Source organism: Henckelia pumila, unplaced genomic scaffold (genome assembly GCF_033568475.1).
Source record: "Henckelia pumila isolate YLH828 unplaced genomic scaffold, ASM3356847v2 CTG_127, whole genome shotgun sequence".
NCBI classification, from domain to species: Eukaryota; Viridiplantae; Streptophyta; class Magnoliopsida; order Lamiales; family Gesneriaceae; genus Henckelia; species Henckelia pumila.
The window spans coordinates 32,030-55,545 of record NW_027331766.1 but is presented as its reverse complement, the minus strand read 5'-3'; the positions used below and the strand labels follow the sequence as shown (position 1 = coordinate 55,545).

At 30.0% G+C, this 23,516-nt stretch overlaps 1 protein-coding gene across 1 annotated transcript; it reads right to left on the bottom strand.

Moving 5' to 3' along the window:
* Positions 1-5,014: 5,014 nt before the first annotated feature.
* LOC140870660 (uncharacterized) lies at positions 5,015-13,694 on the bottom strand. Its single transcript, XM_073273048.1, has 11 exons — positions 13,648-13,694; positions 13,468-13,534; positions 13,239-13,364; positions 13,081-13,130; positions 10,769-11,712; positions 10,613-10,718; positions 6,603-6,669; positions 6,374-6,499; positions 6,216-6,265; positions 5,439-5,498; positions 5,015-5,033 (listed from the first exon to the last, which is right to left on the bottom strand). Exons 5-10 carry the CDS (start codon positions 11,709-11,711, stop codon positions 5,486-5,488), a joined length of 1,305 nt encoding a protein of 434 aa, XP_073129149.1. The 5' UTR covers position 11,712; positions 13,081-13,130; positions 13,239-13,364; positions 13,468-13,534; positions 13,648-13,694; the 3' UTR covers positions 5,015-5,033; positions 5,439-5,485.
* Between the last annotated feature and the right edge of the window lie 9,822 nt (positions 13,695-23,516).

Here is a 23,516-nt window from a genome sequence, read left to right as displayed (position 1 = left end):
TATTGTAGTGTAAATTTAGTTATACTATAGTGTAATCTTAGTGTAATTTTCGTAATACTATAGTGTAAATTAAGTGTTATTTTAGTTATACTATAGTGTTATCGTTGTGTAAATTTAGTTACACTACAGTGTAAACCTAGTGTAATTTTAGTTATACTATAGTGTTATTGTAGTGTAAATTTAGTTATACTATAATGTAATTTTAGTTACACTATAGTGTTATTCTAGTGTTATTTTAGTTATACTATAGTGTTATTGTAGTGTAAAATTAGTTACACTATAGTGTAATCCTTGTGTAATATTAGTTATACTAAAAGGTAATCCTAGTGTTATTTTAGTTATACTATAGTGTAATGCTAGTGTTATTTTAGTTATACTATAGTGTTATTGTAGTGTAAATTTAGTTATACTATAGTGTAAGTCTAGTGTAATTTTAGTTATACTATAGTATAATGCTAGTGTTATTTTAGTTATACTATAGTGTTGTTGTAGTGTAAATTTAGTTATACTATAGTGTAAACCTAGTGTAATTTTAGTTATACTATATTGTAATTGTAGTGTAAATTTAGTTACACTATAGTGTAATCCTAGTGTAATTTTAGTTATAATAAGTGTAATCATAGTGTTATTTTAGTTATACTATAGTGTAATTCTTGTGTAATTTTAGTTATACTATAGTGTAATGCTAGTTTTATTTTAGTTATACTATAATGTTATTATAGTGTAAATTTAGTTATATTATAGTGTAATCCTAGTGTAATTTTAGTTATATTATAGTGGAATTCTAGTGTTATTTTAGTTATACTATAGTGTTATTGTAGTGTAAATTTAGGTACACTATAGTGTAATCCTAGTGTAATTTTAGTTGTACTATAGTGTAATTCTAGTGTTATTTTAGTTATACTATAGTGTTATGGTAGTGTAAATTTAGTTACACTATAGTGTAACCCTAGGGTAATTTTAGTTATACTAAAGTGTAATCCTAGTGTTATTTTTGTTATACTATAGTGTAATTCCAGTGTTATTTTAGTTATATTATAGTGTAATCCTAGTGTAATTTTAGTTATACTATAGTGTAATGGTAGTGTTATTTTAGTTATATTATAGTGTTATTCTAGTGTAAATTTAGTTATACTGTAGAGTAAACCTAGTGTAATTTTTATTATAATATAGTGTAAATCTAGTGTTATTTTAGTTATGCTATAGTGTTATCGTAGTGTAAATTTAGTTACACTATAGTGTAAACCTAGTGTAATTTTAGTTATACTATAGTGTAATGTTAGTGTTATTTTAGTTATACTATAATGTTATTGTAGTGTAAATTTAGTTATACTATAGTGTAATACTAGTGTAATTTTAGTTATACTATAGTGTAATGCTAGTGTTATTTTAGTTATACTATAGTGTTATTGTAGTGTAAATTTAGTTATAATATAGTGTAATCCTAGTGTAATTTTCGTAATACTATAGTGTAAATTAAGTGTTATTTTAGTTATACTATAGTGTTATCGTTGTGTAAATTTAGTTACACTACAGTGTAAACCTAGTGTAATTTTAGTTATACTATAGTGTTATTGTAGTGTAAATTTAGTTACACTATAGTGTAATCATAGTGTAATTTTAGTTATACTAAATTGTAATCCTAGTGTAATTTTAGTTATACTAAAAGGTAATCCTAGTGTTATTTTAGTTATACTATAGTGTAATGCTAGTGTTATTTTAGTTATACTATAGCGTTATTGTAGTGTAAATTTAGTTACACTATAGTGTAATCCTAGTGTAATTTTAGTTATATTATAAGGTAATGCTAGTGTTATTTTAGTTATACTATAGTGTTATTGTAGTGTAAATTTAGTTATACTATAGTGTAATTCTAGTGTTATTTTAGTTATTCTATAGTGTTATTGTAGTGTAAATTTAGTTACACTGTAGTGTAAACCTAGTGTAATTTTAGTTATAATATAGTGTAAATCTAGTGTTATTTTAGTTATGCTATAGTGTTATCGTAGTGTAAATTTAGTTACACTGTAATGTAAACCTAGTATAAGAATTTAGTTACACTGTAGTGTAAACCTAGTATAATTTTAGTTATACTATAGTGTAATGCTAGTATTATTTTAATTATACTATAGTGTTATTGTAGTGTAAATTTAGTTATACTATAGTGTAATCCTAATGTAATTTTAGTTATACTATAGTGTAATTCTAGTGTAATTTTAGTTATACTATTGTGTTATTGTAGTGTAATTTTAGTTATAATATTGTGTAATTTTAGTAATACTATAGTGTAAATTTAGTGTTATTTTAGTTATACTATAGTGTTATCGTTGTGTAAATTTAGTTATACTACAGTGTAAACCTAGTGTAATTTTAGTTATACTATAGTGTAAATCTAGTGTTATTTTAGTTATACTATAATGTTATTGTAGTGTAAATTTAGTTATAATATAGTGTAATTCTAGTGTTATTTTAGTTATACTATAGTGTTATTGTAATGTAAATTTAGTTACACTATAGTGTAATCCTAGTGTAATTTTAGTTATACTAAAGTGTAATCCTAGTGTTATTTTAGTTATACTATAGTGTATTTCTAGTGTTATTTTAGTTATACAATAGTGTTATTGTAGTGTAAATTTTGTTACACTATAATGTAATCCTAGTGTAATTTTAGTTATACTATAAAGTAATGCTAGTGTTATTTTAGTTATACTATAGTGTTATTATAGTGTAAATTTAGTTATACTATAGTGTAAACCTAGTGTAATTTTAGTTATACTATACTGTAATTCTAGTGTTATTTTAGTTATACTACAGTGTTATTGTAGTGTAAATTTAGTTATACTATAGTGTAAACCTAGTGTAATTTTAGTTATACTATAGTGTAATTCTAGTGTTATTTTAGTTATACTGCAGTGTTATTGTAGTGTAAATTTAGTTATACTATAGTGTAAACCTAGTGTAATTTTAGTTATACTATAGTATAATTCTAGTGTTATTTTAGTTATACTGCAATGTTATGGTAGTGTAAATTTAGTTACACTATAGTGTAATCATAGGGTAATTTTAGTTATACTAAAGTGTAATCCTAGTGTTATTTTAGTTATACTATAGTGTAATTCTAGTGTTATTTTAGTTATATTATAGTGTAATCCTAGTGTAATTTTAGTTATACTATAGTGTAATGCTAGTGTTATTTTAGTTATACTATAGTGTTATTGTAGTGTAAATTTAGTTATAATGTAGAGTAAACCTAGTTTAATTTTTATTATAATATAGTGTAAATCTAGTGTTATTTTAGTTATGCTATAGTGTTATCGTAGTGTAAATTTAGTTACACTATAGTGTAAACCTAGTGTAATTTTAGTTATACTATAGTGTAATGTTAGTGTTATTTTAGTTATACTATAATGTTATTGTAGTGTAAATTTAGTTATACTATAGTGTAATCCTAGTGTAATTTTAGTTATACTATAGTGTAATGCTAGTGATATTTTACTTATACTATAGTGTTATTCTAGTGTAAATTTAGTTATACTGTAGAGTAAACCTAGTGTAATTTTTATTATAATATAGTGTAAATCTAGTGTTATTTTAGTTATGCTATAGTGTTATCTTAGTGTAAATTTAGTTACACTATAGTGTAAACCTAGTGTAATTTTAGTTATACTATAGTGTAATGTTAGTGTTATTTTAGTTATACTATAATGTTATTGTAGTGTAAATTTAGTTATACTATAGTGTAATACTAGTGTAATTTTTGTTATACTATAGTGTAATGCTAGTGTTATTTTAGTTATACTATAGTGTTATTGTAGTGTAAATTTAGTTATAATATAGTGTAATCCTAGTGTAATTTTCGTAATACTATAGTGTAAATTAAGTGTTATTTTAGTTATACTATAGTGTTATCGTTGTGTAAATTTAGTTACACTACAGTGTAAACCTAGTGTAATTTTAGTTATACTATAGTGTTATTGTAGTGTAAATTTAGTTACACTATAGTGTAATCATAGTGTAATTTTAGTTATACTAAATTGTAATCCTAGTGTAATTTTAGTTATACTAAAAGGTAATCCTAGTGTTATTTTAGTTATACTATAGTGTAATGCTAGTGTTATTTTAGTTATACTATAGCGTTATTGTAGTGTAAATTTAGTTACACTATAGTGTAATCCTAGTGTAATTTTAGTTATATTATAAGGTAATGCTAGTGTTATTTTAGTTATACTATATTGTTATTGTAGTGTAAATTTAGTTATACTATAGTGTAATTCTAGTGTTATTTTAGTTATTCTATAGTGTTATTGTAGTGTAAATTTAGTTACACTGTAGTGTAAACCTAGTGTAATTTTAGTTATAATATAGTGTAAATCTAGTGTTATTTTAGTTATGCTATAGTGTTATCGTAGTGTAAATTTAGTTACACTGTAATGTAAACCTAGTATAATAATTTAGTTACACTGTAGTGTAAACCTAGTATAATTTTAGTTATACTATAGTGTAATGCTAGTATTATTTTAGTTATACTATAGTATTATTGTAGTGTAAATTTAGTTATACTATAGTGTAATCCTAGTGTAATTTTAGTTATACTATAGTGTAATTCTAGTGTAATTTTAGTTATACTATTGTGTTATTGTAGTGTAATTTTAGTTATAATATTGTGTAATTTTAGTAATACTATAGTGTAAATTTAGTGTTATTTTAGTTATACTATAGTGTTATCGTTGTGTAAATTTAGTTATACTACAGTGTAAACCTAGTGTAATTTTAGTTATACTATAGTGTAAATCTAGTGTTATTTTAGTTATACTATAATGTTATTGTAGTGTAAATTTAGTTATAATATAGTGTAATTCTAGTGTTATTTTAGTTATACTATAGTGTTATTGTAATGTAAATTTAGTTACACTATAGTGTAATCCTAGTGTAATTTTAGTTATACTAAAGTGTAATCCTAGTGTTATTTTAGTTATACTATAGTGTATTGCTAGTGTTATTTTAGTTATACAATAGTGTGAGGCCCGGTTACTCTAATTACATTTAATTATCATACAAACAAATAATTAGAAGTCAAAGCAGCGGAAAAACGATTTAAAATAAATTTTGGGCCTATAAAAATTTCGGCATGACCTCCCCGTAAGTAGGACATCCCAAAATACACAGACAACAGTTTATTTAAAATAACTAAAACTAGGAACGCAACAAACTTAAACATCACACAACCATGTGCCGGCCAGGCACGAAAACAAATTAAAACAGTTAACACATACCTGAGCCGACAAGGCTTGATAATAATTTAAAACATAGCAGGAACTCTCAAATACAACACAAATACATCGGGGCATCTCCCCGGAGAATATAAAAATGACTCTAACATAATACATAATAAACTCCGATAATACATAATATAACTGGGAGACAAGACATGATCCAACCTCCTCAACGAGCTCCGCCAGCGGACCCTCCGCCTGGTGCTGAAAAGTCACTTGGGTAGCCTACCATGGTGCCAAACAGCAGCCACAGTAGCCCCCCCAGAATTAACTGAGGTTAGGATTCTGGTATGAAACAGTTAGGCAACAACAACAAAACATATAAACTATGCATAAACACATTATAAAATGTAGTATGCAATGCATGAACTAGGCTCAAAGTAAACGGGATAAAGGAGCCAACAAACGGTACGATAACAACTGGAACAATGCTCGAGCTAGAACACAGGGGAGCTACATCGTCATGTAACTAAACCGCCCTGCCAAGTATGCGAGGTATGTCGTGCTGGGTGAAATTAAACACCCACGACTCGGCCTCCATACAGCTGATAACGATACAACAGATAGGCACAATAACGAACAACATACGATGTCAAGATTCCAAGTGCATATCACACAGAAAATGCATCAAGGAATAGACAATCATAATTTCGGTCTCAGGGATACTAGGCATAAAAAGCCACCAGCTGATTCCCGAAATAACAATGCGTGTGCCCAGAGTACAATACAACATGATAACGGGTAACAAGAATGATAGGGCTCAACGTGTGACGTAGTGAATATCATGCCCTATTCTAAATGCCACAAAATATATCAAATAATTTAACATATAAACAACGAGGCATTTAAATTCACATAATCCATATAGTTCACGTAATCAACATAATATCGGCAAAACAATATTTATATTTTTACCGTTGTATGTTACCAACCGTAACATACCTATACCAATTCAAACGAAGGTCCTCAACTCTAATTCCCAAAGTTTCGGCCTACAACACAATTAATATTCCAATATATATCAAAACGATGCGATATAACCAACGAAATCAAATTAAATCCAAGCGGGTAAAATCCCAATATCAAGCAGCCCACTATACCTCAACTAAACCAGTTGGAAACTCACGCTCAAGGCTGGAAGAAGGGATTAAAACATCACAACTCGAAGCTAAACTAGCTGGACCGTAGCAACCTTCGAACTCGCCGGAAAGCTCGCCGGAAAATGGCTGGAAAAAGGGGCAAACGAACAGGGGAAGGTTCAGCTAATTCTAAGCTATGAAACACAGCAGAAATATGGTCTAAAAATCACCAAGATCGAAGCTTACTTACTCGAAGAGTCGCAGCAGAAAATAGCAGCTCGACCAGATTCTGAACAAGGCTCGATTCGTGCCTAAACCTGGACCAAAATCAGCGATTCTTAGCTTCAATCGAAGCCACGGATGTAAGGAAGAAAACCCAACAAACGAATCGAATTTTGGACTCCGAACGAAGAAGTTATGGCCGAAATACCACAGCTGCGCAATTGGTGACGGGAATGAACGGGTTTGGGGGTTGGGCTTCTCTTCTCTTTTCTCTTTCTTATTATTTAAGCGTGTGATGTATGTATATATGTAAGGGTGTGTGTTTGCTTCTATTTAATTATTATTTGGGCAACTTGACACAGTCCAGATATTTTAACGCTCGTGTATTATTTTAGCTCTAATATGTATTTTATATCGTTTAAATCTCGATATTCAAAAATACATATTTTTAATACACTTACTAATTTATTTGGCATAAATAATTATTTTAATTTAGCATCTCAATAATAATTCTAATTATGCCAAATTACCAGATAATTAACTTCTGGGTCTTACATTTCTCCACCACTAAAAACAAATTTCGTCCTCGAAATTTTAGTTTACACACATACATCTGAAACGCAATACACCACAAATCCAATGCTAGGAATCAAACAAATATGGGTAAGAAGTTCTCATCTTCTCCTCTGTCTCCCAAGTAGATTCCTCTACCCCATGCCTCGACCACTGAACTCGAACTAGTGGTACAATTTTGTTGCGAAGTACTTTCTCCTTGCGATCCAAGATACACATAGGATACTCAGTATAAGACAATGCTGGATCCAGTTCAACCTCATCAGGCTGAATGACATGAGACGGATCGGGCTCATACTTACGCAACATAGATACATGAAACACATCGTGGATGCCATCCAAAGATTGTGGCAACTCCAACCGATAAGCACAAGACCCAATACGTTCAACAATTCTATAAGGACCAATGTATCGAGGTGACAACTTACCTCTCATACCAAAACGAACAACGCCTCTAAACGGTGATTTTTAGAAATACAAAATCATCAACTTGAAATTCCAAAGGTCGACGACGTTTATTCGCATAGCTTGTTTGTCGATCTTGGGCAGCTTTCATTCTTTGACGTATCAACTGAACTTTGTCATGCATTTCCTGAACAATCTCGGGTCCAGTCAATTGCTTTTCACCGAACTCATCCCAACAGAGCGGTGATCTACATCTGCGACCATACAAAGCTTCAAAAGGAGCCATGCCTATAGTCACTTGGAAACTGTTATTGTAAGAAAATTCCGCTAATGGTAAAGCTTCTTGCCAACTCTCTTTAAAATCCATAACTACAGCTCTAAGCAAATCCTCAAGAGTTTGGATTGTACGCTCAGTTTGACCATCGGTCTGAGGATGATATGCAGTACTCATCGCAAGTCGTGTACCCATTTCTTTTTGGAAGCTAGTCCAAAACTTTGAAGTAAATCTAGGGTCACGATCCGAGACTATTGCAACTGGAACTCCATGCAGTCTCACTATATTCTCAATAAACAAACGAGCCATTTTCTTGTACGAGTAAGTCCTTTCATACGGAATAAAGTGAGCTGACTTGGACAATCTATCGACCACTACCCAAATGGCATCGAAGTGACGAGAAGTACGTGGCAAATGAGTGACAAAATCCATAGCCACATGTTCCCAGTTCCACTGAGGAACTTCAAGACTGCGTAGTAATCCTCCTGGTCTCATACGTTCTGCCTTAACTTGCTGACAAACCATACAACGAGATACAAACTCAGCTACATCCTTCTTCATGTTCTTCCACCAAAATTGAGGTCTGAGAATATGATACATTTTCTTGCCTCCTGGGTGAATGCTATAACGAGTGCAATGAGCTTCATTAAGGATGGCTGTGCGCAAGTCAGGAATATCTGGGACAACCAATCTTCCATTCAATCGAAGAGAGTCATCAGAATAAATTGAAAATCCAGATTGATGTCCTTGAGTCACTAAATCATAAGATTTCTGAATCTGATCATCTGACTTTTGGGCAGCTTTAATAATCTGAATTAACTCAGGTTCAACAGAAATCTGAGAAACACAGATAGCATTCCCTTGGATCTGAAAATTCAAACCAGAAGTGCAGATATCCTCGTGCAACTTAGAAATATAGATTGAGGAGAGTTGAGCATCATTATCGACTTTACGACTCAAAGCATCCGCAATGACATTCATTTTTCCCGGCTGATATTGGATCTCACAATCATAATCTTTCAACAGATCCATCCAACGTCTTTGTCTCATATTCAAATCAGATTGAGAAAATAAATATTTGAGACTCTTATGATCTGAATAAATTACAAATTGTTCTCCAAATAGATAATGTCTCCAGATTTTTAGAGCAAAGACAATAGCAGCCAATTCCAAATCATGAACAGGATATCTAGATTCATGTGTCTTCAACTGACGAGAACCATAAGCCACTACTCTGCCATGTTGCATCAAGACACAACCTAAACCTCGAGACGAAGCATCGGTGCAAACAACAAATCCTCCAGAACCACTTGGAATTGTAAGTACTGGTGCAGAAGTCAATCTCTTCTTCAACTCAACAAAACTTGACTCACATTCATCAGACCAAATGAATTTCTGATTTTTCTGAGTCAACAAAGTGATAGGTTTAGCAATCTTTGAGAATCCTTCAATGAATCTACGATAATAACCAGCTAAACCCATAAAACTCCGAATCTCTGGCACATTCGTCGGTCTTGGCCAATTCAATACTGCTTCTACTTTACTTGGATCAACAGAAATACCATGTTCAGAGATAACATGGCCTAGAAAGACAACTCTGTCTAGCCAGAATTCACACTTGGACAACTTTGCATATAATTGTTTCTTTTGAAGAATTCGAAGAATTAACCTCAAGTGCTTGGCGTGTTCTTCTTCGGACTTAGAATAAATAAGAATATCGTCGATGAAAACAATGACAAACTTATCGAGATATTTTCTGAATACACGATTCATCAAGTCCATGAAAATAGCAGGAGCATTAGTCAAACCAAAAGGCATAACTAAAAATTCAAAGTGTCCATATCTAGTGCGAAATGCTGTTTTCGGAACATCTTGTTGTCTAACTCGTACTTGGTGATATCCAGAGCGAAGATCAATTTTGGAATACACCTCCGTACCTTGCAACTGATCAAACAAGTCATCAATTCTTGGAAGCGGATATTTGTTCTTGATGGTTGACTTATTCAATTGTCTGTAATCAATGCACATTCTCATCGTGCCATCTTTCTTTTTAACAAAAAGAACAGGAGCACCCCAAGGTGAAGAACTTGGGCGAATATAACCTTTACTCAACAATTCTTGTAACTGTTCTTTCAATTCTTTTAACTCAACAGGAGCTAATCGATATGGTGCTCGAGATATAGGTTCAGTTCCTGGCATAAGTTCTATACTGAACTCAACTTCTCGTTCTGGTGGAAATCCAGGAATTTCCTCAGGAAATACATCAGAAAATTCACAGACAACAGGAATGTCAGATATTGACCGCTCACCTTGAGACAGATCGACAGCATAAACAAGAAAACCTTCATTTCCTGAGTCCAACAGACGAGTCATTTCGATAGAAGAGACTAAAGGAATCTTAGCTCGTGAACCTCGACCATAGAAATTCCATTTAGGAGCAAAACTAGGTCTAAATCGAACTATTCCTCTATAACAATCGACAGTGGCTTTATTAGAAGTTAGAACATCCATACCCACAATACAATCGAAATCATGCATAGGTAGGACTATAAGATTCAGGTACAACACATTATCAGCATAGAGCAACACCGCATTAAACACAGCATTATTAGTTATGATCATTCTTCCCATTGGAGTAGCAACTGATAAATTTTCATTCATACTAGTGGTGCAAAGATCATGCGAAGCGAAAAATGCATGAGAGATAAACGAATGTGATGCTCCCGTATCAAAGAGTACTCGTGCTGTAAAACCACATAGAGTGCAATTACCAGTAATTACAGTACCTGGATCTGCCTGTGCCTCGTCCTCTGTCAAGGCAAATACACGAACTGGTGGCTGATTTTGCTGACCACCTGGACCTCTTGATTGCTGATGTGGCCTGCTCGACTGCTGAGAAGAGTGGGATGGTGCAGAAAATTTGCCACCAGGTGTTCCACCACCTGCCTGCACTGATTTTCCTTTCTGACTGGGGCAAACTCGAGCAAAGTGTCCTGGTCTGCCACAAACATTGCAAAGTCCTTGAACTCCCACACATTGATTGCTGAAATGTTTCCCACCGCAGTTATCACAATAAGGACCAGTGTAGCGTTGTCCACTCTGCTTTCCAGAACCTTCAGAACTAGTAGAACTAGAGCCAGATTTCTTGAATTGTTTTCCTTTTGGACGTAAAGATGAAGTACTAAAATGACTTGAAGGTTGCTTGCCAGATTGGTGCTGGATAGGAGTCTTGTTTCCACTTCTCCTTCGAAAACTTGCCTCAGCCCTTTTTGCCAATTCCACAGCTTCGGGATAATTCATTGGCTTTCCAGTCGAGACAAATGGATGCAAGCGATCATCTAATCCTTCAGTGAAGCTTTCAACAATAGCTCCCTGACTAGCAGCAACATGAGGAGCATACTTCAACAGTTCGTAAAAAGTATCAGCATAGTCTTGTACCGACATATTTCCTTGTTTCAAATTATGGAATTCGGTTGATTTGGCACTATAGAACGATGGAGGACAATAACTTTCCCTGAACTTCAGCTTGAATACATCCCAAGACGGTGTTACTTTCTGAGATTCCAAAGTCATCAAGGTAGTAGCCCACCACATCTTAGCACGATCCTTCAACTGATGGAGTGCTAGCTTCAAACGTTGCGCCGACGGATATTCAATCAAATCAAAGAGATCTTCAATCTCGGTAATCCAGATTTCAGCTTTTTCAGGTCCCTCATTACCAAAATAACGAGGTGGACGCATGGTATGGAAACGGGCAACTAACTCATCCATCCTAAGTTGTTCCAATCGTCCAGTAGCTTGATTAACCTCGGTATTAACATCAATGCGAGGTCTCCCACGACCACGACCACGACCACGACTAGCATTATTACCACTTTCAGCCATTCTATAAAATATAAATCACAACAAAATTAGAATGAAAATAAACATATCACATAGGCACGTAAACATGCTGAAAAGTAGCAACAACAAGCGCAAAATCAACTTTAGTGTCTAGACTCGAGTGTCCTAGACTCTAGTTTGAGCATATCCCAGTTTATGCTCTGATACCATGATGTGAGGCCCGGTTACTCTAATTACATTTAATTATCATACAAACAAATAATTAGAAGTCAAAGCAGCGGAAAAACGATTTAAAATAAATTTTGGGCCTATAAAAATTTCGGCATGACCTCCCCGTAAGTAGGACATCCCAAAATACACAGACAACAGTTTATTTAAAATAACTAAAACTAGGAACGCAACAAACTTAAACATCACACAACCATGTGCCGGCCAGGCACGAAAACAAATTAAAACAGTTAACACATACCTGAGCCGACAAGGCTTGATAATAATTTAAAACATAGCAGGAACTCTCAAATACAACACAAATACATCGGGGCATCTCCCCGGAGAATATAAAAATGACTCTAACATAATACATAATATAACTCCGATAATACATAATATAACTGGGAGACAAGACATGATCCAACCTCCTCAACGAGCTCCGCCAGCAGACCCTCCGCCTGGAGCTGAAAAGTCACTTGGGTAGCCTACCATGGTGCCAAACAGCAGCCACAGTAGCCCCCCCAGAATTAACTGAGGTTAGGATTCTGGTATGAAACAGTTAGGCAACAACAACAAAACATATAAACTATGCATAAACACATTATAAAATGTAGTATGCAATGCATGAACTGGGCTCAAAGTAAACGGGATAAAGGAGCCAACAAACGGTACGATAACAACTGGAACAATGCTCGAGCTAGAACACAGGGGAGCTACATCGTCATGTAACTAAACCGCCCTGCCAAGTATGCGAGGTATGTCGTGCTGGGTGAAATTAAACACCCACGACTCGGCCTCCATACAGCTGATAACGATACAACAGATAGGCACAATAACGAACAACATACGATGTCAAGATTCCAAGTGCATATCACACAGAAAATGCATCAAGGAATAGACAATCATAATTTCGGTCTCAGGGATACTAGGCATAAAAAGCCACCAGCTGATTCCCGAAATAACAATGCGTGTGCCCAGAGTACAATACAACATGATAACGGGTAACAAGAATGATAGGGCTCAACGTGTGACGTAGTGAATATCATGCCCTATTCTAAATGCCACAAAATATATCAAATAATTTAACATATAAACAACGAGGCATTTAAATTCACATAATCCATATAGTTCACGTAATCAACATAATATCGGCAAAACAATATTTATATTTTACCGTTGTATGTTACCAACCGTAACATACCTATACCAATTCAAACGAAGGTCCTCAACTCTAATTCCCAAAGTTTCGGCCTACAACACAATTAATATTCCAATATATATCAAAACGATGCGATATAACCAACGAAATCAAATTAAATCCAAGCGGGTAAAATCCCAATATCAAGCAGCCCACTATACCTCAACTAAACCAGTTGGAAACTCACGCTCAAGGCTGGAAGAAGGGATTAAAACATCACAACTCGAAGCTAAACTAGCTGGACCGTAGCAACCTTCGAACTCGCCGGAAAGCTCGCCGGAAAATGGCTGGAAAAAGGGGCAAACGAACAGGGGAAGGTTCAGCTAATTCTAAGCTATGAAACACAGCAGAAATATGGTCTAAAAATCACCAAGATCGAAGCTTACTTACTCGAAGAGTCGCAGCAGAAAATAGCAGCTCGACCAGATTCTGAACAAGGCTCGATTCGTGCCTAAACCTGGACCAAAATCAGCGATTCTTAGCTTCAATCGAAGCCACGGATGTAAGGAAGAAAACCCAACAAACGAATCGAATTTTGGACTCCGAACGAAGAAGTTATGGCCGAAATACCACAGCTGCGCAATTGGTGACGGGAATGAACGGGTTTGGGGGTTGGGCTTCTCTTCTCTTTTCTCTTTCTTATTATTTAAGCGTGTGATGTATGTATATATGTAAGGGTGTGTGTTTGCTTCTATTTAATTATTATTTGGGCAACTTGACACAGTCCAGATATTTTAACGCTCGTGTATTATTTTAGCTCTAATATGTATTTTATATCGTTTAAATCTCGATATTCAAAAATACATATTTTTAATACACTTACTAATTTATTTGGCATAAATAATTATTTTAATTTAGCATCTCAATAATAATTCTAATTATGCCAAATTACCAGATAATTAACTTCTGGGTCTTACAAATAGTGTTATTGTAGTGTAAATTTTGTTACACTATAATGTAATCCTAGTGTAATTTTAGTTATACTATAAAGTAATGCTAGTGTTATTTTAGTTATACTATAGTGTTATTATAGTGTAAATTTAGTTATACTATAGTGTAAACCTAGTGTAATTTTAGTTATACTATACTGTAATTCTAGTGTTATTTTAGTTATACTATAGTGTTATTGTAGTGTAAATTTAGTTATACTATAGTGTAAACCTAGTGTAATTTTAGTTATACTATAGTGTAATTCTAGTGTTATTTTAGTTATACTGCAGTGTTATTGTAGTGTAAATTTAGTTATACTATAGTGTAAACCTAGTGTAATTTTAGTTATACTATAGTGTAATTCTAGTGTTATTTTAGTTATACTGAAGTGTTATGGTAGTGTAAATTTAGTTACACTATAGTGTAATCATAGGGTAATTTTAGTTATACTAAAGTGTAATCCTAGTGTTATTTTAGTTATACTATAGTGTAATTCTAGTGTTATTTTAGTTATATTATAGTGTAATCCTAGTGTAATTTTAGTTATACTATAGTGTAATGCTAGTGTTATTTTAGTTATACTATAGTGTTATAGTAGTGTAAATTTAGTTATAATGTAGAGTAAACCTAGTTTAATTTTAATTATAATATAGTGTAAATTTAGTGTTATTTTAGTTGTACTATAATGTTATTGTAGTGTAAATTTAGTTATACTATAGTGTAATACTAGTGTAATTTTAGTTATACTATAGTGTAATTCTAGTGTTATTTTTGTTATACTATAGTGTTATTGTAGTGTAAATTTAGTTATAATATAGTGTAAATCTAGTGAAATTTTAGTTATAATATAGTGTAATGATAGTGTTATTTTAGTTATACAATAGTGTTATTGTAGTTTAAATTTAGTTATACTATAGTGTAAACCTAGTGTAATTTTAGTTATAATATAGTGTAATGCTAGTGTTATTTTAATTATATTATAGTGTTATTGTAGTGTAAATTTAGTTATAATATAGTGTAATCCTAGTGTAATTTTCGTAATACTATAGTGTAAATTAAGTGTTATTTTAGTTATACTATAGTGTTATCGTTGTGTAAATTTAGTTACACTACAGTGTAAACCTAGTGTAATTTTAGTTATACTATAGTGTAAATCTAGTGTTATTTTAGTTATACTATAGTGTTATTGTAGTGTAAATTTAGTTATACTATAATGTAATTTTAGTTACACTATAGTGTAATTCTAGTGTTATTTTAGTTATACTATAGTGTTATTGTAGTGTAAATTTAGTTACACTATAGTGTAATCCTAGTGTAATTTTAGTTATACTGAAAGGTAATCCTAGTGTTATTTTAGTTATACTATAGTGTAATGCTAGTGTTATTTTAGTTATACTATAGTGTTATTGTAGTGTAAATTTAGTTACACTATAGTGTAATCCTAGTGTAATTTTAGTTATATTATAAGGTAATGCTAGTGTTATTTTAGTTATACTATAGTGTTATTGTAGTGTAAATTTAGTTATACTATAGTGTAATCCTAGTGTAATTTTAGTTATACTATAGTGTAATTCTAGTGTTATTTTAGTTATACTATAATGTTATTGTAGTGTAAATTTAGTTATACTGTAGTGTAAACCTAGTGTAATTTTAGTTACAATATAGTTTAAATCTAGTGTTATTTTAGTTATGCTATAGTGTTATCGTAGTGTAAATTTAGTTACACTGTAGTGTAAACCTATTATAATAATTTAGTTACACTGTAGTGTAAACCTAGTATAATTTTTGTTATACTATAGTGTAATTCTAGTATTATTTTAGTTATACTATAGTGTTATTGTATTGTAAATTTAGTTATACTATAGTGTAATCCTAGTGTAATTTTAGTTATACTATAGTGTAATTCTAGTGTTATTTTTGTTATACTATAGTGTTATTGTAGTGTAAATTTAGTTATAATATAGTGTAAATCTAGTGTAATTTTAGTACTATAGTGTAATGCTAGTGTTATTTTAGTTATACTATAGTGTTATTGTAGTTTAAATTTAGTTATAATATAGTGTAAACCTAGTGTAATTTTAGTTATACTATAGTGTAATGCTAGTATAATTTTAGTTATACTATAGTGTTATTGTAGTGTAATTTTAGTTAAAATAATGTGTAATTTTAGTAATACTATAGTGTAAATTTAGTGTTATTTTAGTTATACTATAGTGTTATCATTGTATAAATTTAGTTATACTACAGTGTAAACCTAGTGTAATTTTATTTATACTATAGTGTAAATCTAGTGTTATTTTAGTTATACTATAATGTTATTGTTGTGTAAATTTAGTTATAATATAGTGTAATCTTAGTGTAATTTTAGTTACACTATAGTGTAATTCTAGTGTTATTTTAGTTATACTATAGTGTTATTATAGTGTAAATTTAGTTACACTATAGTGTAATCCTAGTGTAATTTTAGTTATACTAAAGTGTAATCCTAGTGTTATTTTAGTTATACTATAGTGTAATGCTAGTGTTATTTTAGTTATACAATAGCGTTATTGTAGTGTAAATTTAGTTACACTATAGTGTAATCCTTGTGTAATTTTAGTTATACTATAGTGTAATTCTAGTGTTATTTTAGTTATACTGCAATGTTATTGTAGTGTAAATTTAGTTATACTATAGTGTAATTGTAGTGTAAATTTAGTTACACTATAGTGTAATCCCAGTGTTATTTTAGTTATACTATAGTGCAATCCTAGTGTAATTTTAGTTATACTATAGTGTAATGCTAGTGTTATTTTAGTTATACTATAATGTTATGGTAGTGTAAATTTAGTTATACTATAGTGTAATACTAGTGTAATTTTAGTTATATTATAGTGTAATTCTAGTGTTATTTTAGTTATACTATAGTGTTATTGTAATGTAAATTTAGTTACACTATCGTGTAATCCTAGTGTAATTTTTGTTATACTATAGTGTAATTTTAGTGTTATTTTAGTTATACTATAGTGTTATGGTAGTGTAAATTTAGTTACACTATAGTGTAATCATAGGATAATTTTAGTTATACTAAAGTGTAATCCTAGTGTTATTTTAGTTATACTATAGTGTAATTCTAGTGTTATTTTGGTTATATTATAGTGTAATCCTATTGTAATTTTAGTTATAATATAGTGTAATGCTAGTGTTATTTTAGTTATACTATAGTGTTATTGTAGTGTAAATTTAGTTATACTGTAGAGTAAACCTAGTGTAATTTTAATTATACTATAGTGTAATGTTAGTGTTATTTTAGTTGTACTATAATGTTATTGTAGTGTAAATTTAGTTATACTATAGTGTAATACTTTTAGTTATACTATAGTGTAATTCTAGTGTTATTTTTGTTATACTATAGTGTTATTGTAGTGTAAATTTAGTTATAATATAGTGTAAATCTAGTGTAATTTTAGTTATACAATAGTGTTATTGTAGTTTAAATTTAGTTATACTATAGTGTAAACCTAGTGTAATTTTAGTTATACTATAGTGTAATGCTAGTGTTATTTTAATTATACTATAGTGTTATTGTAGTGTAAATTTAGTTGTAATATAGTGTAATCCTAGTGTAATTTTCGTAATACTATAGTGTAAATTAAGTGTTATTTTAGTTATACTATAGTGTTATCGTTGTGTAAATTTAGTTACACTACAGTGTAAACCCAGTGTAATTTTAGTTATACTATAGTGTAAATCTAGTGTTATTTTAGTTATACTATAGTGTTATTGTAGTGTAAATTTAGTTATACTATAATGTAATTTTAGTTACACTATAGTGTAATTCTAGTGTTATTTTAGTTATACTATAGTGTTATTGTAGTGTAAATTTAGTTACACTATAGTGTAATCCTAGTGTAATTTTAGTTATACTGAAAGGTAATCCTAGTGTTATTTTAGTTATACTATAGTGTAATGCTAGTGTTATTTTAGTTATACTATAGTGTTATTGTAGTGTAAATTTAGTTACACTATAGTGTAATCCTAGTGTAATTTTAGTTATATTATAAGGTAATGCTAGTGTTATTTTAGTTATACTATAGTGTTATTGTAGTGTAAATTTAGTTATACTATAGTGTAATCCTAGTGTTATTTTAGTTATACTATAATGTTATTGTAGTGTAAATTTAGTTATACTGTAGTGTAAACCTAGTGTAATTTTAGTTATAATATAGTTTAAATCTAGTGTTATTTTAGTTATGCTATAGTGTTATCGTATTGTAAATTTAGTTACACTGTAGTGTAAACCTATTATAATAATTTAGTTACACTGTAGTGTAAACCTAGTATAATTTTTGTTATACTATAGTGTAATTCTAGTGTTATTTTAGTTATACAATAGTGTTATTGTAGTGTAAATTTAGTTATACTATAGTGTAATCCTAATGTAATTTTAGTTATACTATAGTGTAATTCTAGTGTTATTTTTGTTATACTATAGTGTTATTGTAGTTTAAATTTAGTTATAATATAGTATAAACCTAGTGTAATTTTAGTTATACAATAGTGTAATGCTAGTGTAATTTTAGTTATACTATAGTGTTATTGTAGTGTAATTTTAGTTATAATATTGTGTAATTTTAGTAATACTATAGTGTAAATTTAGTGTTATTTTAGTTATACTATAGTGTTATCGTTGTATAAATTTAGTTATACTACAGTGTAAACCTAGTGTAATTTTATTTATACTATAGTGTAAATCTAGTGTTATTTTCGTTATACTATAATGTTATTGTTTTGTAAATTTAGTTATAATATAGTGTAATCTTAGTGTAATTTTAGTTACACTATAGTGTAATTCTAGTGTTATTTTAGTTATACTATAGTGTTATTATAGTGTAAATTTAGTTACACTATAGTGTAATCCTAGTGTAATTTTAGTTATACTAAAGTGTAATCCTAGTGTTATTTTAGTTATACTATAGTGTAATGCTAGTGTTATTTTAGTTATACAATAGCGTTATTGTAGTGTAAATTTAGTTACACTATAGTGTAATCTTTGTGTAATTTTAGTTATACTATAAAGTAATGCTAGTGTTATTTTAGTTATACTATAGTGTTATTGTAGTGTAAATTTAGTTATACTATATTGTAAATGTGACGCCCGGGGCTGAAGAGGCAGGGAGTGATCGCCGGTGCCAAGAGGTTGCACGGACAATGAGCGGCTCCTGGTAGGCTTCTAGGCGGAGGGAGACATGAATGAACCGATCCCGTGCCGGAATGAGAGGGGATTCTGAGACTGTGTAGGTATGGGACTACATAGTTGAGGAGGGTTTAAAAGATTTCATATGTACTGCTCATATCAAGAAGGTGCATCTTCTTTTCGGGAGCTCATCACATAAGAACTCCAAAGTTAAGCGTGCTTGACTTGGGGAAATTATAGGATGGGTGACCCCCTGGGAAGTTTTCCAGGGTGCGTGTGAGTGAGGACATAAGCACGCTGAAAAGACTCGTCTTGATACAGTGGGTCGTTACAAATGGTATCAAAGCCGACCTCTCTTAGTACGGTATGGTTCGGGGACGAACCAAGCGGAAGCTGGTGGGCATGTGACGCCCGGGGCTGAAGAGGCAGGGAGTGATCGCCGGTGCCAAGAGGTTGCACGGACAATGAGCGGCTCCTGGTAGGCTTCTAGGCGGAGGGAGACATGAATGAACCGATCCCGTGCCGGAATGAGAGGGGATTCTGAGACTGTGTAGGTATGGGACTACATAGTTGAGGAGGGTTTAAAAGATTTCATATGTATTGCTCATATCAAGAAGGTGCATCTTCTTTTCGGGAGCTCATCACATAAGAACTCCAAAGTTAAGCGTGCTTGACTTGGGGAAATTATGTGATGGGTGACCCCCTGGGAAGTTTTCCAGGGTGCGTGTGAGTGAGGACATAAGCACGCTGAAAAGACTCGTCTTGATACAGTGGGTCGTTACAGTAAACCTAGTGTAATTTTAGTTATACTATAGTGTAATTGTAGTGTAAATTTAGTTACACTATAGTGTAATCCTAGTGTAATTTTAGTTATACTAAAGTGTAATCCTAGTGTTATTTTAGTTATACTATAGTGTAATGCTAGTGTTATTTTAGTTATGCTATAGTGTTATCGTAGTGTAAATTTAGTTACACTTAGTGTAAACCTATTATAATAATTTAGTTACACTGTAGTGTAAACCTAGTATAATTTTTTTTATACTATAGTGTAATGCTAGTGTTATTTTAGTTATACTATAGTGTTATTGTAGTGTAAATTTAGTTATACTATAGTGTAATCCTAGTGTAATTTTAGTTATACTATAGTGTAATTCTAGTGTTATTTTTGTTATACTATAGTGTTATTGTAGTGTAAATTTAGTTATAATATGTGTAAATCTAGTGTAATTTTAGTACTATAGTGTAATGCTAGTGTTATTTTAGTTATACTATAGTGTTATTGTAGTTTAAATTTAGTTATAATATAGTGTAAACCTAGTGTAATTTTAGTTATACTATAGTGTAATGCTAGTGTAATTTTAGTTATACTATAGTGTTATTGTAGTGTAATTTTAGTAATAATATTGTGTAATTTTAGTAATACTATAGTGTAAATTTAGTGTTATTTTAGTTATACTATAGTGTTATCGTTGTGTAAATTTAGTTATACTACAATGTAAACCTAGTGTAATTTTAGTTATACTATAGTGTAAATCTAGTGTTATTTTAGTTATACTATAATGTTATTGTTGTGTAAATTTAGTTATAATATAGTGTAATCTTAGTGTAATTTTAGTTACACTAAAGTGTAATCCTAGTGTTATTTTAGTTATACTATAGTGTAATGCTAGTGTTATTTTAGTTATACTATAGTGTTATTGTAATGTAAATTTAGTTATACTATAGTGTAATCCTAGTGTAATTTTAGTTATATTATAGTGTAATGTTAGTGTTATTTTAGTTATACTATAGTGTTATTGCAGTGTAAATTTAGTTATACTATAGTGTAAACCTGGTGTAATTTTAGTTATACTATAGTGTAATTCTAGTGTTATTTTAGTTATACTACAGTGTTATTGTAGTGTAAATTTCGTTATACTATAGTGTAAACCTAGTGTAATTTTAGTTATACTATAGTGTAATTCTAGTGTTATTTTAGTTATACTGCAGTGTTATTGTAGTGTAAATTTAGTTATACTATAGTGTAAGTCTAGTGTAATTTTAGTTATACTATAGTATAATGCTAGTGTTATTTTAGTTATACTATAGTGTTGTTGTAGTGTAAATTTAGTTATTCTATAGTGTAAAACTAGTGTAATTTTAGTTATACTATAGTGTAATTGTAGTGTAAATTTAGTTACACTATAGTGTAATCCTAGTGTGATTTTAGTTATAATAAGTGTAATCCTAGTATTATTTTAGTTATACTATAGTGTAATCCTTGTGTAATTTCAGTTATACTATAGTGTAATGCTAGTGTTATTTTATTTATACTATAATGTTATTGTAGTGTAAATTTAGTTATATTATAGTGTAATCCTAGTGTAATTTTAGTTATATTATAGTGTAATTCTAGTGTTATTTTAGTTATACTATAGTGTTATTTTAGTGTAAATTTAGTTACACTATAGTGTAATCCTATTGTAATTTTAGTTATACTATAGTGTAATTCTAGTGTTATTTTAGTTATACTATAGTGTTATGGTAGTGTAAATTTAGTTACACTATAGTGTAATCCTAGGGTAATTTTAGTTATACTAAAGTGTAATCCTAGTGTTATTTTAGTTATACTATAGTGTAATTCCAATGTTATTTTAGTTATATTATAGTGTAATCCTAATGTAATTTTAGTTATACTATAGTGTAATGCTAGTGTTATTTTAGTTATACTATAGTGTTATTGTAGTGTAAATTTAGTTATACTGTAGAGTAAACCTAGTGTAATTTTTATTATAATATAGTGTAAATCTAGTGTTATTTTAGTTATGCTATAGTGTTATCGTAGTGTAAATTTAGTTACACTATAGTGTAAACCTAGTGTAATTTTAGTTATACTATAGTGTAATGTCAGTGTTATTTTAGTTATACTATAATGTTATTGTAGTGTAAATTTAGTTATACTATAGTGTAATACTAGTGTAATTTTAGTTATACTATAGTGTAATTCTAGTGTTATTTTTGTTATACTATAGTGTTATTGTAGTGTAAATTTAGTTATAATATAGTGTAAATCTAGTGTAATTTTAGTTATACTATATTGTAATGATAGTGTTATTTTAGTTATACTATAGTGTTATTATAGTTTAAATTTAGTTATACTATAGTATAAACCTACTGTAATTTTAGTTATACTATAGTGTAATGCTAGTGTTATTTTAGTTATACTATAGTGTTATTGTAGTGTAAATTTAGTTATAATATAGTGTAATCCTAGTGTAATTTTCGTAATACTATAGTGTAAATTAAGTGTTATTTTAGTTATACTATAGTGTTATCGTTGTGTAAATTTAGTTACACTACAGTGTAAACCTAGTGTAATTTTAGTTATACTATAGTGTTATTGTAGTGTAAATTTAGTTATACTATAATGTAATTTTAGTTACACTATAGTGTAATTCTAGTGTTATTTTAGTTATACTATAGTGTTATTGTAGTGTAAAATTTGTTACACTATAGTGTAATTCTAGTGTAATTTTAGTTATACTAAAAGGTAATTCTAGTGTTATTTTAGTTATACTATAGTGTAATGCTAGTGTTATTTTAGTTATACTATAGTGTTATTGTTGTGTAAATTTAGTTACACTATAGTGTAATCCTAGTGTAATTTTAGTTATATTATAAGGTAATGCTAGTGTTATTTTAGTTATATTATAGTGTTATTGTAGTGTAAATTTAGTTATACTGTAGTGTAATCGTAGTGTAATTTTAGTTATACTATAGTGTAATTCTAGTGTTATTTTAGTTATACTATAGTGTTATTGTAGTGTAAATTTAGTTATACTGTAGTGTAACCTAGTGTAATTTTAGTTATAATATAGTTAAATTTAGTGTTATTTTAGTTATGCTATAGTGTTATCGTAGTGTAAATTTAGTTACACTGTAATGTAAACCTAGTATAATAATTTAGTTACACTGTAGTGTAAACCTAGTATAATTTTTGTTATACTATAGTGTAATGCTAGTATTATTTTAGTTATACTATAGTGTTATTGTAGTGTAAATTTAGTTATACTATAGTGTAATCCTAGTGTAATTTTAGTTATACTATAGTGTAATTCTAGTGTTATTTTTCTTATACTATAATGTTATTCTAGTGTAAATTTAGTTATAATATAGTGTAAATGTAGTGTAATTTTAGTACTATAGTGTAATGCTAGTGTTATTTTAGTTACACTATAGTGTTATTGTAGTTTAAATTTAGTTATAATATAGTGTAAACCTAGTGTAATTTTAGTTATACTATAGTGTAATTCTAGTGTAATTTTAGTTATACTATAGTGTTATTGTAGTGTAC

What these genes read in the sequence shown, in the direction of transcription:
- LOC140870660 (XM_073273048.1), bottom strand. Translation starts at nt 11,711, where the DNA reads ATGGCTGAAAGTGGTAATAATGCTAGTCGTGGTCGTGGTCGTGGTCGT. An exon ending in TTTCTGCTGCGACTCTTCGA is followed by an intron (nt 6,500 to 6,602) that starts GTAAGTAAGCTT and finishes CCCTTTTTCCAG; the next exon opens with CCATTTTCCGGCGAGCTTTC. An exon ending in TTCCAACTGGTTTAGTTGAG is followed by an intron (nt 6,266 to 6,373) that starts GTATAGTGGGCT and finishes ATTGTGTTGTAG; the next exon opens with GCCGAAACTTTGGGAATTAG.